Source organism: Heptranchias perlo, chromosome 1 (assembly GCF_035084215.1).
Source record: "Heptranchias perlo isolate sHepPer1 chromosome 1, sHepPer1.hap1, whole genome shotgun sequence".
Taxonomy (NCBI): Eukaryota; Metazoa; Chordata; class Chondrichthyes; order Hexanchiformes; family Hexanchidae; genus Heptranchias; species Heptranchias perlo.
The window spans coordinates 33,267,135-33,289,249 of record NC_090325.1 but is presented as its reverse complement, the minus strand read 5'-3'; the positions used below and the strand labels follow the sequence as shown (position 1 = coordinate 33,289,249).

The 22,115-nt window shown below is 45.2% G+C and overlaps 1 protein-coding gene across 1 annotated transcript in view; it reads right to left on the bottom strand.

Moving 5' to 3' along the window:
* LOC137324664 (mitogen-activated protein kinase 4-like) overlaps positions 1–14,963 on the bottom strand; it is a 61,827-nt gene extending 46,864 nt beyond the window's left edge. The window contains exon 1 of the mRNA XM_067989273.1: positions 14,374–14,963. Coding sequence (XP_067845374.1) covers positions 14,374–14,919 — 546 coding nt within the window. The 5' untranslated portion in view covers positions 14,920–14,963. The remainder of the gene's footprint in view (positions 1–14,373) is intronic.
* Positions 14,964–22,115: the final 7,152 nt, after the last annotated feature.

Below are 22,115 nucleotides of genomic sequence, written 5' to 3'. Positions count from 1 at the left end.
GGTTATCACCATGTCTGCTCCTTTGCCTCAACCAATATCCACCACGGTGCCAGCAAGTTTGCAGCCGAGCCATCACAGGCTTCAGCACCCAGAAATCACCCACCGCGAGCATCTCAAGGGTCCCGACATGAGCAATAGCAGCCTTGCACCAGATTTGCTGAGGCCACTAGGGGAGCACCTCATAGGGGTAGACTTAGAAAGCCGTTTAAGAAAGGTACCATGGATTGTTACTTGGGTGAAAAATGAATGGAAGGGTAATTATTGTGTTTGGAATTACATTCATCAGTTTTATCACATTAGGCACTTTGGTCTGCAATGTGGTATTATAGCTTCTGAGTCTGTATTGTCAGTATGTCATTGATATAGAAGTTTGCTGAATGGCTTCAATGCTCTTTGTTTCAGGATTAAGAGAATGGTGAAGAATGTGACAAGGACTGTTAATGCAGGGAAGCTTTGTGTAAGTTTTCGGGGCAGGGGAATGAGCAGGCCACCAGAATTGCAGTACAATTAAGTTATCCCTCGCTTCTCTTGGTGCAAAATGTTGAGGGGGACATCCTTCTTCAGCTGCTTCATTACCTCCATCCTGGTCTTCCTTGTCCAATGAGGACTGCTGCTGCTGCTGCTGCTGCTGATTTGCCTCCTCCAAATCCAGTCCTCTTTGTATGGCGAGGTTATGCAGGATGCAGCACACTACTCTAATCGGGGAGTCTCTTTGTGGGGCCATATTGTAGAGAGCCCCCAGACCTGTCCAGACACCTGCAACATATACTGCTCCCTTAGCAGCACTGCCACTCCCGTGGGGTGGGGTTCATCACTTCCATTGATTTGCCAGACAGCAGACTCCAGAAGAGTCCTTAAAAGCTCCTATCTATTCGGTCCATCAATCTGTTTATTGTGGACACCTGTCTCTCTAAGGTGGAGCCCGGACTCTGCTTCAGCTGCTCCTATGGTATACTCAATAATCATCCTGATGGTCCCATGGCTTTGATTATATCTGTGTTGCTCAGGTATGGTGGGGTCACGGAGGGATGTCATGAGCCACATATGTGGAGTTATCCCTTGTCCCCCACCAGCCATCAAATCATGTTTGTGGAAGGGCCGTATATTGGGGGGATCGTTGAATATAGGAACATAAGAACAGAAGTAGCACATTCAGCATGTCGAGCCTGTTCCAACTTTCAATCAGGTCATGGCTGATCTGTACCTCAACTCCATTTATTCGACTTTGCTCCATATCCCTTGATACCCTTACCTAACAAAAACCTATCAATCTTAGTCTTGACATTTTCTGTTACAGCATCCACAGCCAGCCACTGCTGTAAATCCCCGAGCTCTCTCCTGTTGACAGCAACAGGAAAGTGATGTACTGGTTAGCCCTGGCGAAGAGGGCACTGGTGACCTGCTTAATGCAGCTTGGCACTGAAGACTGGGAGATGCAGGAGATGTCCCCGGTAGCAAACTGGAAGGAGCCAGTGGAAAAGATGTTAAGGGCTGTGTTCACTTTGAGAGCCACTGGCAAAGCATGGCCCCCAGTTCTAGCGGGCAGCAGTTCCTGTTGCAGAGATCTGCAACAGCCTCCTGATGCAGATAGAGCCATGAAACTGACTCTTGGCCTGTACATCCTATGTGCTGGGTATCCGAGTCGCCCCCCCCCCCCCCCCCCACCTCACCTGCTATCTTTGAATAGGCCAAGCTGCTGCTGCTACAGCTCCTCTTCCTCCAACTATTCCTCCATCCAAATGAAACTGGCAATATTAGCAGCTATTTTAAGCAGATAGAACTTACTGAGAGTAACTAAGGCAACAAAATCTCAGAAAGAAGTGATCTGGAAGCTAAAAACTCTCTAGGTAATCCAAATAACACAATGGCACACAGATGCTGTATTCCGATTTCCTGCAGGTGTGTGCTCCTTTAAATACTGCTTCAGTGGCTGTGAGGCTAATCCCGCTGGGTTTTACTGGTGGGTTGGGTGCTGGGTGGGACTTCTGTGATTTTGAGTTAAAATGGAGCAGGGGTCCTAATTGCTTCAAAGCACCCTGATTTGAATGGATTCATGAGGCCCCTCTCTGTCTCGGCCGACTAAAAAAACTGTGCATTTAAAGTGGTAACATAGCGGTAAGTCCTCTACAGCAACTTTAACCGCCTGACCCTCCCATCCTTGCCAGATGAGCAGGGTTAAAATTGCCCCTAGAGTGTTTGAATTGAGAGTAGAACAACCTTCTTTAAAATGAGGTTGTTGTTTTTGTATCTTCATACCTTGGAGAATAGTGTGAAGTAGTGGAAGGACTCACAGGTGATTAACACTGACAGGCTGTGACATGAATGCTCCTTCCATGGCTGTAAGCCTCTTTTATACCAGCCATAGAGTGGTTAGTCCCACAATCCATCCAATGAGGGGGACCACCATACCCATCAGATGCAAATATCCCATTAAGCGTCAACACAGAATTCAGTGCGGGAGCTCTCCGGGACTATCTGGAGCTGGGTTCGAACCCTGCACCATCTGACTTTGAGGTGGAAATGCTATCAATAAGTCAGAGGCTCTCTTTTAAAATGAAGTGAAAAAAGAAAGAAATTAAAACAATACAAAAACTAAATGCAGAATGGCCAAAAAAATGTACCAAATAAAATGCAACCCAACCAAACCAAAATGTGAAAAGTTATACCTCACACTGACCCCCAGTGCAACTACACACAGCTTTAAGCGAAACACCAAAAAGTGAGTTACCAAATGTGCCCATGTAAACCCCTTCTTCACAGACGATGTTGCATTTGAGGAGCAATCCACTGACAATGGGGCTGAGGGAAGCCCTACTCTTATTTGCATGATGTTCAAACCCTCGAGGCTCATGCATGCCAGCAGCCCAGTTGATAAGTAAGGGACAGCATGCTCCTCACACACTTTCAAGGCAACGTCACTCCTCTGAATTTCATTCCCCCCTCCTCATCCAACACCCCTCCCCCCCACCATCAGACATGTGAGTCAGTGGATAGATAATCTTCCCTTATATTCCAAATGTGGCCCACTGAAGATAAGCACCATTGTATTTTACATCCTTGAGACCTCCTCATCCCTATCTTACATTGTCTGTACATAAAGCAGCTCCTTTACTGGAACATTCTCCAATACATCATAACCTGCAACACAATAGGCGTTGTTGATAGCTCCCTCTGTAATATTGGCTCTAAGATATCTAATTAGTAAAAACTCCATTTGTCGTCAGTTCTCAGTGATATTTCTCTAGTTTGATACAGTTAGTCTTATGCTCTAATTATGAACAATATACTCTTAATTGGAGACTAGGCAGAATCTCATTTAAATATCTGTGACCTATGAGGCTTCTCATACAGTACATTTCATTCCACTCAAGTGAGTAAATGATAAGTGGATATTTCAGTGCACTGTACTTCTCACCAGGTCATACAGTGCACTGTGTTGATTCAATCTGTCCTCTACTGTTTCACATCCTTACATAGCTGCTGCACTGAATGATTTATAAAGCGTACTGCCACTGTGGTAGTATTTCAGGATACAGTGAGAATCCCTATTACATCCACAGCCCCGATGAGCAATTATGCTGTGGCACACAGAATACTCTCATAAAGCTTCAATCACTTTTTATTGCAATACTTATTTTCTGTCCCTTTAAAGGAGGTTAATGTTATTCAGGTGAAGTGTCTTGCAAGATGCTTTAAGGAATGAAAAGATTTGATTATTAACTTTTCTCTGTTTTAACATGAATATAAGGAAGCATGGAATGAGGAAAGACCATTCAGTCCATTAAGCCATGGGTCGTGGTGAGGGGGGGGGTAATCTTTAACTTCAGCACCTGGACGATAATGTGACAGAACATATCGCCCACCCATTACACAGGTCGTCCAATATTCATCCCATTGAAATCAGTAAAATGAAAATTGGCCGAGTTTTGTAATAGGTAGGTGAACCATTCGCCACGTTATTGCCCAGGTGGCAAAGTTAAAAATTATCCCCATGATCCCTTATCTCAATCTTCCGCAGACCATGTACAATCTGTGCCATAACGAATTCTACCCAAGCCATTTAATCTACTGAGGAAAGATTCTATAAATTTCTCCTTGGCGCTCAAAAGCAAAACTGCAAAATATGTTTCTTCATAATTCATTCCTGACCAGTTGTTCCCCTTGGCACGGTATTTCTAAGGAGTCTGATGAAGGGTCACATCCCAAATATTAACCTATCTTTCACTTCCAGATACCGACACACTTGCTAAATACTTACAGCATTTTCCGTTTTATTTCAGAGCTCCAGCATTTGCAACTTATTTTTTATCTCAGAGATCATTGTGTTACATATGGCTATCGATCATGTCTATCTGTATTTATCCTTTCAACCCTCAGTCCCATTCCAAACCAGCACTGCTCCCCCCCCACTTTCCACTAATTTCCTCCACTCCCCCTCCTCCATTCTTGTCGGAGTTGAATCCTTGATGGGGTAAGGTATTGATTGGCTTCCAGTTCCTCACTGAAGTGGCCATTCTTTATGTTTGAACCGACAGCGAGTGTTGGCAGGTGAATTGACTGCAAGGACATCACCCAAGCCGAATCCTGTCCTCACCTGACATCTACATGTGTGAACTTCTAGCAGGGATTACAGAAGAGTAATCAGGAGCAGGGACCCTGGCCCATTTTTACCTCCTTAACCCAAGGCAGGGTACAGGGTACAGGGTACTGAGTTAGATGATCAGCCATGATCATTTTGAATGGCGGAGCAGGCCCGAAGGGCCAAATGGCCTACTCTTGCTCCTATTTTTCTATGTTTCTATGTTTCTATGTTTAAGGCACTGGGGCCAGTTGTTGTGCCCCTATCAATGCTTTGCTGAAATTAGCTAATTCAAAATAGAGTAGAGATCAAACCTGACACATACTGGTTCAGCTACTCATTACCTTAATCACTGATCTATTAAGGGCTTCCCAACCATTTTTTTAATGGAATTAAGCATTAATGGAATTTAAATGCACATATCCATTACTCTGTGGCAAAACAATGTCTTCTAATTTCAAGTGATGATTTGTTCATGTTGAAGAGTCCTGCTATTTGAAATGCTGAGCATGTGACAAATTTTAAATAAAAAAACTCATAACACGCAGAATAAAATCAGCCTCAAGTTCACACTAAATGATGTCTATGGCAGTGGTGGTCATGCTAAAGCATCTTCTTCTCTTTTTCTGTGAACCTTGCCAGTCTTGCCAAAACTATCCTGAGTATTTTAGTTAATTGTCTGAGAAACAGGATGTAAAGTGAAAATGCACAGCAGGTCACTCAGTATCTGAAACCTGCCTTTTCTCTTTTAGATGCTGATGAAGAAAGAACAAGTTACTTATAAAACACCGTATCACATTCCTCAGGATGTCCCAAAGCACTTCAAATACAATTAATTATTTTTGAAGTGGAGCTATTATAGCTCTGTCGGCAAAAGCAGCAGCCATTCTGCACACAGGGTCCACAAGCCGTAATGAGAAGACCAAGCAATTAAAGCAATTAATCTATTTTATTGGCCATGCTGGTTGAGGGAGGAATGTTAACCAGGACTCCCTGCTCTTCTTCGAATAGTTCCACGTAATCTTTAACATCCAGGTAAAAAGAAAGGCCTCAGTTAAATATCTCATCCAAAGGATGGCAGTTCCTACAATGCACCACTCCCTCAGCACTGCCCTGAGGTGTCAGCCCAGATCATGTACTCAGGTACTGGAATGAGGCTTGAACCACAACTTTTAGACTCAGGCTAGCGCTGAGAATACTATTAATTGAGTCAATGGGGGTAATTTTAACTCCCCAGGTCAGGCGGTGGGGGAGGGAGTTTAAAATTTAAAAATGGCAAACCCACCCACTTCCGGTTTTAACGGAGGTGGGTTGTGGTGCGGGCAACTAACCTGCTCTCCAGAGTCGGGTCCGTCCTTAAAATATTTTAATGAGGCTGCGGGTCTCAAATTTAACCTCTGTTTCACATTTAACTCCTGGGGGCCAGGTTTTCCCAGGCCTCAGGAAACCCGGCAGCTGAAGGGAGGCAAGAACGGGTGGACGGGACAGTACCTTGCCAGCACTGCTTGTGGGTCAGGAGGAGCAGGAGTGCTTCCCCTCAGCCCACCAAGCTGCCATGTAAACCACCCTGCGATCTGACCGCCTCGATCGGCCGACCCCCCCCCCCCAACCCAGGCAATCAGACACCCTCCCCGTTGCGATCAGACCCCCAATGTCCAACCCCCCGCAATGCTCGACCCCTGATGTCCGACCTCTGATGACCAACTTCCCCCCCCGACCTCCAATATCCAACTCCCCCGCCCCCCCCGACCTCCAATGTCCAACTCCCCTCTCCCGACCTCCAATGTCCAACATTCCCACCCCCACTGACCTCCGATGTCCGACTCGCCCCCACCTCGATGCCCGATTCCCCTCCAATGTCCAACATTCCCACCCCCACTGACCTCTGATGTCCGACTCGCCCCCACCTCGATGCCCGATTCCTCTCCAATGTCCAACATTCCCACCCCCACTGACCTCCGATGTCCGACTCGCCCCCACCTCGATGCCCGATTCCCCTCCAATGTCCAACATTCCCACCCCCACTGACCTCTGATGTCCGACTCGCCCCCACCTCGATGCCCGATTCCCCTCCAATGTCCAACATTCCCACCCCCACTGACCTCCGATGTCCGACTCGCCCCCACCCCGATGCCCGATTCCCCTCCAATGTCCGACTCCTCCCCCGTCCCACCATACCTGACTCACCTCTGCTCCGCTCCTCAGTTGCCTACCCACCTGACAGTCAGTCAGCCTCTCAATCTGGCTGCGGCCGGGAAGCCAATTCGAAAAATTTAAATCAGGACCTGCCGTTAAATTTGGCAGGCCCTCCAGCAAATCTATATTTCCCAGCCACGAAATCTCGGTCCCACCCCAACTCCCTCCCCACCTCCTCGTTGTTATCGAGGCCAATATGTTTCTGTCATTTTCTATCTTTATTTGAGACTTCCATTATTCACTATTTTCCTTTTTATATATTGTTTTTCTACTTGCCTTTACCTATACCAGATTTTCTCTAATTTATTTTTCCCAGGCTCAGAACATAAATATGAGTTCATAATTTAATTGACTTGTTGAGTAGATGGGGGAAAAAATTCGATAAGGGCCATTTTCGGGCACAGTAGCGTGATGCGCTATTACCCCGCGCCCGGTGGCCCTTAAGCAGACAGCACGTGAACTTCGAGCTGCCTGCTACTTACCATGATATCTCTGTGCAGCCAGCGCTACCTGCGCTGCTGACAGGCTGCACAGAGAATGAGGAAGTTGGAAATAGGGCATGCACAGCGCATATCATCAGCAGCCTGTACCTCTTAAAGGTGCAGGTGCACATTTTAAATGGGACATGCACAGTTCACTAGGAGGAGGGAAAGATGGCCGGAAGGATGGCAGGACTGGCGCGAGAGCGGGCCCCACGCTTCTCCGATGATGCTCTGGAGGCCCTGGTGGAAGGGGTGGACGAAAGGAGGGCCGACATGTACCCACAGGGTGGCAGGAGACCCTCCAAACTGCAGCTCTGCAAGCATTAGCAGGCTGTGCTGCAGGAAGTGAACGCCAGGAGCATGGCACCATGCACCTGGGTGCAGTGCCGAAAAAAGTTCAATGATTTGACACGAGTGGTCAAGGTGAGTGAATGCAAATGTCAAGTGGCACATCCTACCAACTGCACCACTGCTCCAAGCATCACACTCTCCGTCACTCACCCACCAACAAACACTGCCCATTCATATGCAATGCTGCACTCGGCATGCTGCATCTCACCCGCACATAGTACCACACTTGCAGGCCACACAACCACCACTCACAGGTCACATATACTGGCAGCTATTCGACCACGACAGGCACATCACCCACACACCTTGCAGGATACTCACTGACACACTGTCCTCTGTCTTGCAGGAGAAGGTGGTGCATAACAGCCGGCAGCAAGAGAGACCTGATATGGATGGGGACACTTATATGTCCTCACCCCCCTAGAGAAGACAGTGCTTCGGTTCATTGGGCGGGCCGTCGCTGCAGCCGTCACAACATGCCGTGCTGGAGGTCCCGATGAAGGGGGTCTCTGCATTATGATGCTCCTTCTCCTTTCCCACATCTCCCTTCTCCCATAATCTTGTCTGACTCACGTGCTGCAGATGCGGTCGGCAGGCACATCTTATTTGCTCCTCTCCCCGCTCCACAATTCAACCTGTTTCCCTTTGTCATTGCAGATACCCAAGAACACATGGCGGCACCGTCCGAGGAGGAGGACGAGGGGGACACTGAAGCCACACCGTCACTCGATCTGACACTTGTTTCCACCAGCTCAGAGACTGACACTGCGCGTCCTTTAAAGGCTAGCTTGGAGGAGGGATCTGCACATGGTGAGACACCGGGCACAAGTGCGCAGGAGTTGGGGTGGGAAGAATGGATACCACAGGTGCCAGCTCGTCGGAGGGTGAGGTCGCTCACTAGTTCTGCTGCAGAGGAGTCAGATGAGGACCTTGATGGTCCAGGCTACAGAAGAAGGCTGATGGGCGTACACCACCAAATGCTTGGGGCACTGGAAAGCCTGCCAGAAAGCTTGCACATAATGACAAAAAGTATGGAGGAGTCCAGCTCCAACTTGGCACAGGGATTTGCGCAGAGCTTGGAGCCCATCCTTTCCAACTTGGAATGGGTCGTCACCTCCATCAGCGCACCTGTGGAACCCACCATGATGCAGCGTCTGAAGACCGATGTTGCGGCTTCCATTGCAGCACAAACCAATGTCATCAAAGGTCTGCAAGCTACCGTTGCAGCTCAGACTGCTGCAATGGAAGCTCAGACTGTTGCAATGGAAGCTCAGACTGTTGCAATGGATGCTCAGACTGCAGCTGTCTTGGCTCTGGGAACCACTGTGGAACGGGGCTTCCAGGGCGTCACAGCACTCCAGCAATCCGTTCTCCAACTGATCACCAGGATTGCTGAGGCAGTGAGAGTGGCAGTGGTGCCATGGCAGTCGGACCTGCTGTCCTCTCTCAGGATGACAGTAGTCCTGCTCCAACACCTGCAAATCCGTCAGTGCCTCTGTTGTTGCCTATCAGCCAGCCAGGCCAAACTGCTGCAGCCCATGCTGAGATGGTGTAGTCTGAAGCTGGGCCCTCCCGGCCCAGAGCTGCTTGAGGTCATCCTCCAAGGCCATCTGCACGCTCCTCCATTCAAGGCCAGCAGCCTCCCACCACCCATGCTCCAGCCACTGGGGATGCACCTCGTAGGAGCACTAGGATAGGTAAAGGCACACGAACAACAGGCACTAAGGCAATGCACAAGGGTGAACAGTTCTGTTCTGTTTCCATAATTTCATTTATTCATTGATAAATGTGACTTTGAATTTGCATTTGGTGGTGGTTTTCATTTGCGCGATGAGCTGAGGGGGAAACCAATATGCAATGAGATAGAGGGTGATTTGATTGTCTTACGGGAGCGGAAAGGTGGGGAGTGTAGGACTGTTGGTGAGTTGGGGGATGTAGTTGACATTATTGATAGCAGGCATGGATCAGGCGAGCACACAGAGCCCTTGCAGATAAGGCGCGTGGTCCCTATTGCACACTTGCGTCTTCCTCCTCCTCCTCTTCAACCTCTTCCTCTTCCTCCTCCTCGGCCTCCTCCACCTCTGGCACAGGGTCTTCTCCGATCATTGGTGGCAAAGGCTGGTCCCTCATGATGGCGAGGTTGTGCAGCATCCAGTACACCACCACCCGCTCAGCGGGGTAGTGCAGGGCTCCTCCATGCCGGTGAATTGGGCCTTATATCTCACTTGTAAAAATTCTGATCCAAAGGCTATCCCTGATCCAAGCAAAAATCTTGATCCCAAGAGAAATGCTTGTTATCAATTCTCTGGCTTTTCTGCTCAGTATAATAAATACACTGCCAAAATGTACCTAGAGGATCAAATTTGTGTGAAGAAATACAGTTCTGTTGCCAAAACAAAGATTGTCATTTGCTGCACAAAGATTTGCAAATTTATAGAAACCCAAATGTAATATCTCTTGGGAGAGTAGTTATGTTTTATTCCACTTTCTTAACGACTCACCTGAAACAATTAGACTAGTTATACTGCACAATTTGCATTAATTACATTGAGTATATTCAAAACTGAGATCGATAGATTTTTGGACACTAAGGGAATCAAGGGATATGGGGATAGGGCGGGAAAGTGGAGTTGAGGTAGAAGATCAGCCATGATCTTATTGGATGGTGGAGGGTTCGAGGGGCCTATGGTCTACTCCTGCTTCTATTTCTTATGTTCTTATGTTCTGATGCAAAACAGTTTCAGCTTTGCATCAATATGAAGTCTGTGGTATAACTCCAATATAAAATGACTCAAATCAAATTTAGACAAACAGTATGAGATCCTTTCGAGATGGTAATCTCTTGGCACTTTGGCTTCACACTATAATCAGTTTTAAATGAATTTAAAAAAAACATTTTGGAATTTTGTAAATGTTATTTTTCATCAACATCAACTTGCATTTATATAGCGCATTTAACATAATAAAACTTCCCAAGGTACTTCCCATAGGAAAGTGACAGACCAAGCGATAGAGGATTTAGGAGAGTTGGCTGAAGGCAGTCAAAAGCAGAGGTTCTCAGGAGGTTTTATAAAGACTGAAATGGAAGTAGTGATGCAAGGAGGCTTAGGGAGGGAGTTCTAGAAGGTGGGGCCAAGATGGCTTAAAACTCTGCCATCAAGTGAGTAACAATGGGAGTAAGGCAAAGGAGCCCAGAGTTGGAGGACAGTACAGTATAGCTTGGGATGTAGGACTGGAGGAGTTTTCAGTGGTAGGGTGGGCAAGAGTATGGAGAGATTTGTAAATAAGGACAAGGACTTTGAATTTGTTAGTTGGGAGACAGGGAGCTAGTGGTGGTCAGTGAGGACAGAAGCAAGATTTACTGTGAGTTAGGATGTGGTTGGTGCAGTTTTGGACATGTTGAAGTTTGTATAATGAGGAGCTCAGAGACCAGCGAAGAGTGCGTTTTACAGGTCAAGTCTTGAGGTAATAAAAGGTAGTGGAAGAGATGAAGAAGGGATGAAGGTGGGTAATGTTGCAGAAGTGAAAGAATGCTGTCTTGGTGATGGATAGGATCTAGGGTTTGAAGCTCAGCTCAGGGTCAAGTAGAACACTGAGGTTATGAACCGTCTAGTTCAGCCTGAGTGAGCAGCTGGGAAGGAAGATTGAGTCATGAGCAAGGGAATCTATTTTTGGCAGGAGCTGAATAATATGGTTTCAGTTTCCCAATGTTCAACTGGAAGAAGATCTGGCTAATTGACATTAGATAGGCAGTCTGATAGCACAGAAGTGGTTGTGGAATTGAGGCTGGTGGCGAAGAGGTAGAGTATTGTCAGCATACATATGGAAACAGCAGCATGTAAACAAGGGCAAGGAAGGAGCTAAGGATGGGACCTTGGGGTACCCCGGGGGTGGGAGAAGTAACCATTGTTAGAAATATGCAGGCTCCACAGGGATAAGTAGGAGTAGAATCAGAAGGGCCACAGATCAAAGACAGTGGAGGTGGATGCAGTAATTGATCATATCAAGCACTGTTTAAAGGCCAGAGAGGGATAGTATGCCTTGATTACAGTCACAGAGAATTTCAACAATGATTTTGCCTAAGGTGGTCTTGGAAGGGCAGAAACCAGATTGTAGGGATTCAAAGAGGGAATTTTGGGAGCACTGGCCACAGCAACAGCACACTCAAGGACCTTGCAGAGGGAAGAGAGGTTAGATCTGGGATGATAGTTGGAAAGGGTACAGGAGTTGAGAGTGAGTTTTTTGAAGGGCGGGGAGTTGATGACAGCATTTTTCAAGCAAAGGAGAATAGTACCTGAGCAAAGGGAGCCACTGATGATATCAGCAAGCTTTATGGTTCAATATTCAGAAGTTTGATGCTGCCGAAAATCGGGTGTTCTGTTGGCTCTTGTTTAACATAAAAATCTAACCAGTATTTGGACACAGGTGAGCAGAGCTCTAGGTGTATGTGCTTGCTCTGATTTCCTTAGTCAGGAAGCTAAGTGGAGCGAGCAGTATAATTCAAGTTTTCCAGTACTTTGCCTTGGGATGTTTTGCTACGTTAAAGGCGCTATATAAATGCAAGTCGTTGTGTCACCCTAAACAGGTAATGGTCTCAAACCAGTAAATACACCGTAAGTGTGGCCTAAGGTTTTAAAAAAGTTTAATTTGCAATTGTAAGTAACTCATAAAAAAAAACATGCTGTTGCTTTATGTTAGTAAGGTAAGGTTAGTAAAGTATCTGGAGATCATATTCTATTTGGTTCAATGCATGCTGAAGTGAATTCAGTCACCAGTATAAGTGAGATATGGTTCAATGAGTTGACCTGCAACTGACCTGCAAAAATCTTTTCATTGTAAAGGACCGATACTTTTTAAAAAATAATTTGTCCCACCCCCTCAATATTCTCACCTTCTCTCCTGAAACTGCTAATTATATTGGGGTATTGCCCCCCCCTCTGTAGCCTCGCCCAAGTGACCCTTGTTCACGTATGAGCCTAAACATTCAGGGGCAGAAATTCCTGTGGTGGGGGGAGAGCGCAGTTTGAGCAGATCGTCCACACACCAGGTAAGGATGGCAGGTTCCCTTCCCGAGAGGACGTTAGTGAACCAGTTGGGTTTTACCACAGTCACACAGCGTCATGGTCATTTTTACCAGTAGCAGCCTTTTATTTCCCGATTTCTTTTTTCAAAACTGAATTCAAATTCTCAAACTGCCCTGGTGGATTTAAACTCCTGATCTCTGGATCATTAGTCCAAGCCTCTGGCTTATAATTCAGTGACATAACCACTACGCTACTGTAGCATCTCATTTAATCACCGTCCAAAATCCTGACTGGCAGGGGGGAGGGAGTGTGGGCGAGTCTTCTGCCCATCCCTCAATGTCTGCAACAACAACTTGCATTTATATAGTGCCTTTAACATAGTAAAACGTCCCAAGGCGCTTCACAAGGGCATAATCAAACAAAATATGATGCCGAGCCACATAAGGAAATATTAGAACAGGGGAAGCTTGGTCACAGAGGTAGGTTTTAAGAAGTATCTTAAAGGAGGAGAGAGAGGCGGAGAGGTTTAGGGAGGGAATTCCAGAGCTTAGGGTCTAGGCAGCTGAAGGCAGGGCCGCCAATGGTGGAGCGATTAAAATCAGGGTTGCGCAAGAGGCCAGAATTGGAGGCGTGCAGAGATCTCGGAGGGCTGGAGGAGGTTACAGAGATAGGGAGGGGTGAAGCCATGGAGGGATTTGAAAACCACCAGCTTTTGGGGCGTGCCTAGGGGGCTTTCCTGGGCTATCCCAGAAATTCCATCGAGTATGCCCTCCTTAGGCCCAGCATAAGCCATGCCTGCTGACTACAGTCATTGGTTCCATACTGTGCCATCCCAAGGCTCCAAACTTCTTAATGAGCAAAGATAATCACAATGCCACACTTTGTGTCCCAACGGGGAGGGAGCATTTTTAAAAGAAAATTCAATCTGAGGTCAGTCAAGGGTCTCCAGCTTCCTTCCAAGGAGCAGCAGGGTGTCACACCGATTTTCTGACACTCCTTTAGGGTGGGTGCCTCTTCTGCAGCCACGGACAACCCACGCTGGTTATTAAAGGGACCCCATCCCTGGGATTTGGAATGAGGTCAACGTCCTCAGTGGTCAGCGGCTATAAGTTCCACCCTTCCAACACTTCCAGTGGAGGAGCAGGAGCCCTGGAATTTCGGGCCCTGCGTGTCAGTAAATTATTGGATTATGGACAGTATCATAAGGCACTTTTACACTATAGGAGTGTCGCTGACTGCAGGCCCACAAGTTTCCTCCATTGGATGAATGCCATAGTGTGAACAATCCCAGATTCCGAATCTACAATTCTGCCTGAGATAAGGGAGTTGGTTTTACTTATATTTAGACAGGGTGCTGGTCTCATGTGTTTCCTGTCTGTTATCCATATGAAAGCAATGGTCAGCACACCTACAGAAACCAGCTGTCCAGTCTGAGTGTAAAAGCAAGAAAATGGTGTGCAAAAGCTGTTCTCTGGCTCTCTGTAGGCAAGCATAAAAGATCCTGTAGTTGAACTCAATCCAGTACTCACCTGGCACTGTTTAATCATAAGGACTGGGAACCAGAGCAGATACTTTTTCCCTTCCCTAGCCCAGAGGTGCTGAGACCAATTGTAGTCTTATCGCAGCTTCTACCTAGTTAAGATCTAATTCATCATATCCCAGTGGATTGAATTTGGCAGCTAACAGTACTGAATGCCCCAGTACTATATTAAGCCAGTGAGTTTTAATGTAGCTCACTTACTTTGTGTGAATAATGTGGGTCCACAATCCTCGCCAATCCAAAGTCCCCAATTTTCAACACAAGGTCTTCGGTGTTGATAAAGATATTGGCTGGCTTTAGATCTCTGTGCAGTATGTTGGCTGAGTGGATGTACTTGAGTCCTCGAAGTAGCTGGTATATAAAAAGCTTAGCATGTTCCTCTGAGAGGGGTCCCTGCTCCAAAAGGCGAGCGAGGTCTGTGTCCATGTGCTCTTGGACTATGTACACCACGCTTAACCTACAGACATCGCGAGGTATATCACTTCCTTTGGGGCCGAGAACCTCAAAAACCTTTACTATGTTGTCATGATCCAATCGACGGATGATTTTGATCTCTCGCAGAGCGTGCTTGATACTTTGGGAGTCGCTAATATTGATCTTCTTCACCGCAACCTTACGGTAGCTTTGGCTGTCTATTGCCGCAAATACCAATCCATTGGCACCATATCCCAAAGGCTTCAACTCGATGTAACGGACACCCAGATCAAACCCATGGACATGGGTGACGCAGTCAAATTTTGCTGCCATTGCCTAGTCAATAATTGTTTCAAGATGGAGGTTAATCTTTCTTCTCATCCAGAAGCCTTTAGGAATATTCAAATTTTCTTTTTCAATGACTGAGAATGTTAAATAAAAGAGCCCCCAGTGTTTTGCCAAAGAGGGATATCTTTCAGTTGGCACGCCCTCAGTCGACACGTTCTATGTATGTTGTGTTGCTGCAAGGAGCGCCATGAAGCTGTGCAGTAACACGAGTAGACATGCCATCGTCTTGTTCAGCAATAGTTCTGCTGCTGTTCTTCACAGCTCATTGAGATTTTTATTGGCATTTGCTTCTGCCAATGTTACACAGACAGCTTGGCCTTGCTCCACACCTCCTGAAAGAAAAAAAAAAGATTTATTTGTATAGAAAATCTCCAGAAACTGGACACAGTGATTGTACTTACAGATGCCCTAATAACACTGAGAGATAAAAGAACAATCAAATGCTGATAAGATCAATTAATAAAGAAACAATAACTGGTTAAGGATATGTGACGGAACCGAATTAAACCTACATTGGCTCCCGGTCCAGCAACGTCTCAAATTTAAAATTCTCATCTTGTGTTCAAATCTCTACATGGCCTCGCCCCTTTCTATCTCTGTAACCTCCTCCAGCCCTCAGTTCTCTGAGAACTCTGCATTCCTCCAATTCTGACCTTGCGCTTCCGCGATTTCCTTCGTTCCACCATTGGCGGCCATGCCTTTACCGTCTAGGCCCTAAGCTCTGGAATTCCCTCCCTACTCCTTTCCGCCTCTTTACCCCTCTCTCTTCCTTTAAGGCGCTCCTTAAAACTTACCTCTTTGACCAAGCCTTTGGTCACTTGACCTAGTATCTCCTTATGTGGCTCGTTGTCAGATTTTGTCTGATAACGCTTCTGTGGAGCGCCTTGGGACGCTTTACTACGTTAAAAGCGCTATATAAATGCAAGCTGTTGTTGATATAAGTGACTGCCCCGTGATATGCATGGACAGTGTAAGTGGTGGCGACTGTATTTATTAACTAGCCCTGGAGTCACATGTAGGTCAGACCAAGTAAAGGAGGGAAGATCCCTTTCTTAAAGGACATTAGAAAACCAATTGGACTTCAACAACAATGCAGCAGCTTTCTTGATTTTCTTTTCATGGTCATAGACCACAAATTACCCATGTGAACTCAACCACTGGACTACCATATTCAACCATACCAATGGTTGCCTCCCACTTCATCTATTCGCATATTTGTTTTTTCTCCAGTATCTTTAGTACATTTGATGCATCTTTCCATTGTCTGATGGAAAGATCATCTCAGCCAACGTACAATCTTCTGTTTTTCTTTTAAACAGGTTACAGGTTATTCCACCAATACTTCCTCTCTTGTATTCCCCCCTCCCCTTTGTTCTGACTCTATTAAAATGCTTGTTCATCTTTAATTTTTTCAGTTCTGATGAAGAAAGTATTTACATTGCACCTTTCACATCCTCAGGACAACCCAAAGTCACAGCTAATGATCTATTTTTGAAGTGTAGTTACTGTTATGTCGGCAATGCGCCATATGTTTGAAACATGAACTTATTTTTTTATTATTCATTCATAGGATGTGGGCGTCGCTGGCGAGACCAGCATTTATTGCCCATCCCTAATTGCCCTTGAGAAGGTGGTGGTGAGCCGCCTTCTTGAACCACTGCAGTCCGTGTGGTGAAGGTTCTCCCACAGTGCTGTTAGGTAGGGAGTTCCAGGATTTTGACCCAGCCACAATGAAGGAACGGCGATATATTTCCAAGTCGGGATGGTGTGTGACTTGGAGGGGAACGTGCAGGTGGTGTTGTTCCTATGTGCCTGCTGCCCTTGTCCTTCTAGGTGGTAAAGGTCGTGAGTTTGTTCTCTCCACAGATGCTAACTGTGCTGCTGTGATTTTACCAGCTTTTAGCTTTTTATTTTTATGGTTCATCATAACAGACAGATGATTTTACACATAAGTTATTTGTTGTAAAGACCTTGAAGATCTTTTTCTCCCCTATCCCTTCTTAGGCACCCAGAGCCGAGGCCAATTCACAGTCAACAGGTGACCTCCTCCCAGGCCTCCCATCAGTGATACTCCAAAATTGGAAACATAGAAACATAGAAAATAGGAGCAAGAGTAGGCCATTCGGCCCTTCGGGCCTGCTCCACCATTCAAAATGATCATGGCTGATCGTTTAACTTAGTACCCTGTTCCTGCTTTTTCCCCATATCCCTTGATCCCTTTTGCATTAAGAAATATAGAAACATAGAAAACAGGAAAAGTGTCAAGAGGGTCGAGGGTGACTTATCCTCTTATTTTTTCCATCCTTTCTTGTAAGGAAATGGTTGTCCTTCACACAACACTTCCCCACAGCAGTAGAGCTGAAACTGAAGTCAAGATGCTAGTGGAGTGCAGGCATGAACAAGTGTACCCTCACTCCCTGGCACTCTGTCACCGGGCTATCTGTATATGTGATTTACATTAATATCATAAACTTTCTGAGTAAACTATTCAGGCCCCAAATTCCGATTTTGTTTAGTGCAGAAACAGTGTAGTTGTGAAGACTGGAAGTTAGGGCAGATGGTCACGGTGCCACCGTTCATTTAAAGGAGAGCTGCATTGTGTCGAATCCATCTCAGATGTTGGCACTGCAGAATGTATTGGATTCTGCCATGAACCCCTGCCATCCGTCGCAGGTCCTCCTGATGGTCCTCAATGCCTCTATGAGAGTGTGATGCTCATCCAGCATTCTTATATTTTGAAGCAGGACTCCAGAGATCGAAGTCCACAGATTTCTGCAGAGACTCTGCTCCTCACTGTCAGATCCCACTTTCACCTCTGGCATCTTTAGGGTAATGAATGGAGTGCCACAAAAAGAAACTGTAAGGATTGGTCAGAGGGAGCAGGTAGCTTACTTTGGCCTCTCTGCTGAGGTTGTTAAACTTCTTCCTGCATTGCAAAGGAGTCCTCAGGTTCAACGAGGTGGCACTCACTGCCACCTCACTCCACAAACTACCTACCACATTCTTGGCAGGTCTCCAGCCCCTGACCCAAAACAGGCTGTCCTTCCTGCCCCATTTCTCCTGTATGAGAACATGCAGGTCCAGCTCTGTGAAATTTGACGCTCTTTTCTTTGATCGGGCTGCCAACCTTGTCACCCAGAATGCCTGCGTTCTCTGGTGCTGCCACTGCCTCTTTAAGGAGCACAAGGTTTTATATACTGCAGCTGCAGCAGATATCTGCCTCTCCATAATGGCACTAAAGACTGACAAAGCCCCAGGACCTGATGGTTTCTAGCCCAAGGTTTTAAAAGAAGTTGGTGAGCAAATTGCAGATGCTTTAGCCATAATCTTCCAAAGCTCTCTCGCTTCAGCAAATGTCCCTTTAGATTGGAAAATTGCAAATGTAACTCCATTATTTAAGAAAGATGAGAGAGAGAAACCAGGAAATTATAGACCTTTAGTCTAACATCTGTTGTGGGAAGTTATTGGTTTCAATAATTAAGGACAGTGTGACTGAGCACTTAGAGAGAAATTTGAGCTGATTAGAGAGAGCCAACATGGATTTGTAGTGGGTAGGTCATGTGTAACGAACCTAATTGAATTTTTTGAGGAAGTAACTAAAGTAGTAGACAGGGGAATGTCTATGGATGCTGTTTATATAGACTTCCAGAATGCATTCAATAAGGTTCCACATAAGAGACTGTTAACCAAAATTAAAGCTCATAGAATTGAAGGCAAATTATTGACCTGATTAGCTCTCTCGCTTCAGCAAAGAGACCCCTGGTGAGTAGGGATAATGGGTATGTATTCGAATTGGGAGGAAGTGACTAGTGGTGTCCCACAAGGATCTGTGCTGGGGCCTCAACTACTCACTACATTTATTAATGACTTAGATAACACAATAAAGAGCCATATATCCAAGTTTGCTGATGACAGAAAGATTGGTGGCATTGTAAGTAGTGTAGACAGGAGCATAAAATTACAAAACTATGGCAGATGGATTTCAATACAAGTAAATGTGAGGTCATCCATTTTGGACCAAAAAAGGATAGATCCGAGTATTTTTTAAATGGTGAAAAGACAGGAACAGTGGAAGTCCAAAGAGATTTAGGGGGTCCATGTACACAGATCACTAAAATGGTCAGGTACAAAAAATAAAAATAATCATAAAGGCTAATGGAATGTTAGCCTTTACAACTAGAGAGCTGGAATATAAAGGGGAGGAAGTTTTGCTACAGTTATACAAAGCCCTGGTTAGACCACATATGGAGTAATGTGTACAGTTCTGGGTACTACACCTTAGAAAGGATATACTGGTCTTGGAAGGAGTGCAGTGCAGATTCACCAGAATATTACCAGGGCTCCAAGGGTTAAGTTATGAGGAGACATTACATAAACTAGGCTTATATTTCATGGAATGTAGAAGGTTAAGGAGTGATTTGATTGCGTTTTTTAGGATTTTGAAAGGAATTGATAGATAGATAGATAGAAACTTTTTCCACTGATGGGGGAGTCTAGGACAAAGGGACATAACTTTAAAATCGGAGCCAGGCCATTCTGGAGAGAAGTTGGAAAACACTTCTTCACGCAAAGCATGGTAGAAGTGTGGAGCTCTCTTGTTCAAAACGCAGTTACTACTAGCTCAATTAATAATTTTAAATTCTGAGATCGATAGATTTTTGCTAGCCAAAGATATTAAGGGATATGGAGCCAAAGTGGATAAATGGAGTTAGGATACAGATCAGCCATGATCTAACTGAATGGCGGAACAGGCTCGAGGGGCTGAATGGCCTACTTCTGTTCCTATGTTCCTATGTACATGGAGCTAAAAAGGGATGACACTGTTGGGCAAATGCTTTGTTTCCCATCTGGAAAATTCTTAAATTCTAACATGGTGTTTGTATGTACATTGAAGGTACCTAATAATATTTATACGGTAAAAATATATATTGTTTGCTACCTGCCACAATCACAATTGAAATGCAGTATATTTTACTGCGAGCCACAACAGATAAACATTCTGCCTATTAAGATTATATGCTCCTAGCACAATACCGTGCATGCAGTGTTTGGACATAAATCCTAACCACTCAATCAGTGGGTTTTTGATCATGGCTATGCCATTAGGAGAGCTGTCAAAGGGAGATGCTTGTCCCAAAGGAAGGAGTTAAAATTGGAGGGTCCCCCTGAGTGACAGTCACACACCACCTGGAAAACAGTTCAAGGTGGGCATTTTAGCGGAAGATTAGGAGTCGGCTTCAGTCATTGAGTTGCATGCGGTGTTGAGGAGGAAGAACTAAGGAGGAAGTGAAAACAAATAAAAAATAAAAAAGAGCTGAAGTAAACGTCATCAACTTCAGACTCCTCAGTGTAGTAGAACAATTCAACTGACCTAAAAAACACGAATCACTGTCTTTTTATTGACACTTCGAGTGCCATCCCTCAGCACAGTCAGTCAGTAGCCTGCAGAGCACAGTCCTAACATTAGTCAATGCAGTTCAACTTGTATTAATAGTCACCAGGATCGAGCCATTGAGTTTCCAAGAGTTATTCTGTGCATCCATTGCAGTGGTTCATTGTTAAGAAGTGAGCATTTCAGAGATAAATATTAACTTTTAACTGAGAGCCATAATCCTGAGCAATGATTTACTTAAAGACCAATCTCACACAACAATCATCAAGTGACTATTAAAAAAAAACAATGGAGCCCGGACATTCCACCATGGAATAGCAGATAAATGTTTAAAATAATTGCATTAACACCGTTGCTAAAATAGTGAAGAGAATTTCTGATGCTACTATTCTCTCTCTCTCCCTTGCCCCCTCTAGGGTTGCTAAGTCTGGTTGGACATATTCCTGGAGGTTTTATTACATGACCTCCCACCTCCAACCGCCCCACCCAGTCAAACAGCCTTTTATTGCATCTCCAATATTTTTATAACTAATAAATGAAAGTGTTCAAAGAAAATTAAAAAACACTATTTTAAAAAAATTCCCCAATGGTTTTACTCGAGTTGCTTGTAGTCGTGTCCAGATTAATATTTAATTCCTGGAGACTCCAGGACAATCCGGGAGGGTTGGCACTCCTACCCCCCCTCTCATGCGTGAATCCCCACTCCAGTAATATCCCCGAGCCAGCAAGATATAAACTGAGGCCCTGAGGCACATAGAACAGCAAGTGTCCTTAAGATCAGGAGGAGTGAGCACCTCTGCACTGTATTATGAGTACTACTGAATTACATGGTTGGTCACCAGTCTTAAGTTGTATATTTAGGTCCAGATGGAATGTATGTCTCTGCTGGGGTAGAACCCCACCCCCATACACAGCCAGATATTGGAGGGGGGAGCAAACAGATCCTGTTAACCGTAGGCAAATTGTAGAGAGATATGGTATACTCAATTGGGAGTTATAGATCAATTTCAGTCCTAATTTTGATCCATGTCAGTGGACTTCATTAGCACATTGGAGTCAGTTTTTAAAAATCAGAATGTCCACTCCATTCAGATATATATGGAGCCATCATGCACTGGTGATTACCCCACACTGATCAACACTGCAGTATGTGTAATGAACCTTCTCTGTGCATTCCATTACAACTTTGCTGAATTCATCCATGTAAATTGTGCGGAATTACAACATATCTGTGGGGGTTAGGGTTAGGATATACTGTTGGAACTAGCACAAGTCGGGACACCCATTACATAAATATATTGATGTTCATACTGTAAAGAATGCCATATGTGGTTGAACATTCTAGAAGCCAATATAATTGCAAGTACACCAAGAGGGTAAAGAGCCACAAAACTGGTGTCGCCACTTTATGTATGTAACGAATTGAAAGATTGATACAGGAAAGAAGACATGGGAGTTATAAGTGAAAAAATAACCCACCTTGGCCCCAAAATTCCATCGGAGTTCTACTGGTCTCCTGCCTTAACTCAATGTCAATAATAGGTTTACATAATCACAAAACAAAAGTATTTACCCATTCCTGTTTACAGATCTTTGAAAAGACTACCTGCCAACCTTTGGCGAGACCCAGCCATTTGCAGGATGGTAATCCTAATTGAGCTACTTCAAGCACAGGAGAATTGGATGCTGGCTCCTGAGCCTCTACAGAAAAGTCTTCAAATGACTCCAGGGAGCTCTGAATGGCAACATTCCAGAGAAGCACAAAAGTGAGTTGCTGGTTTCATGCTAA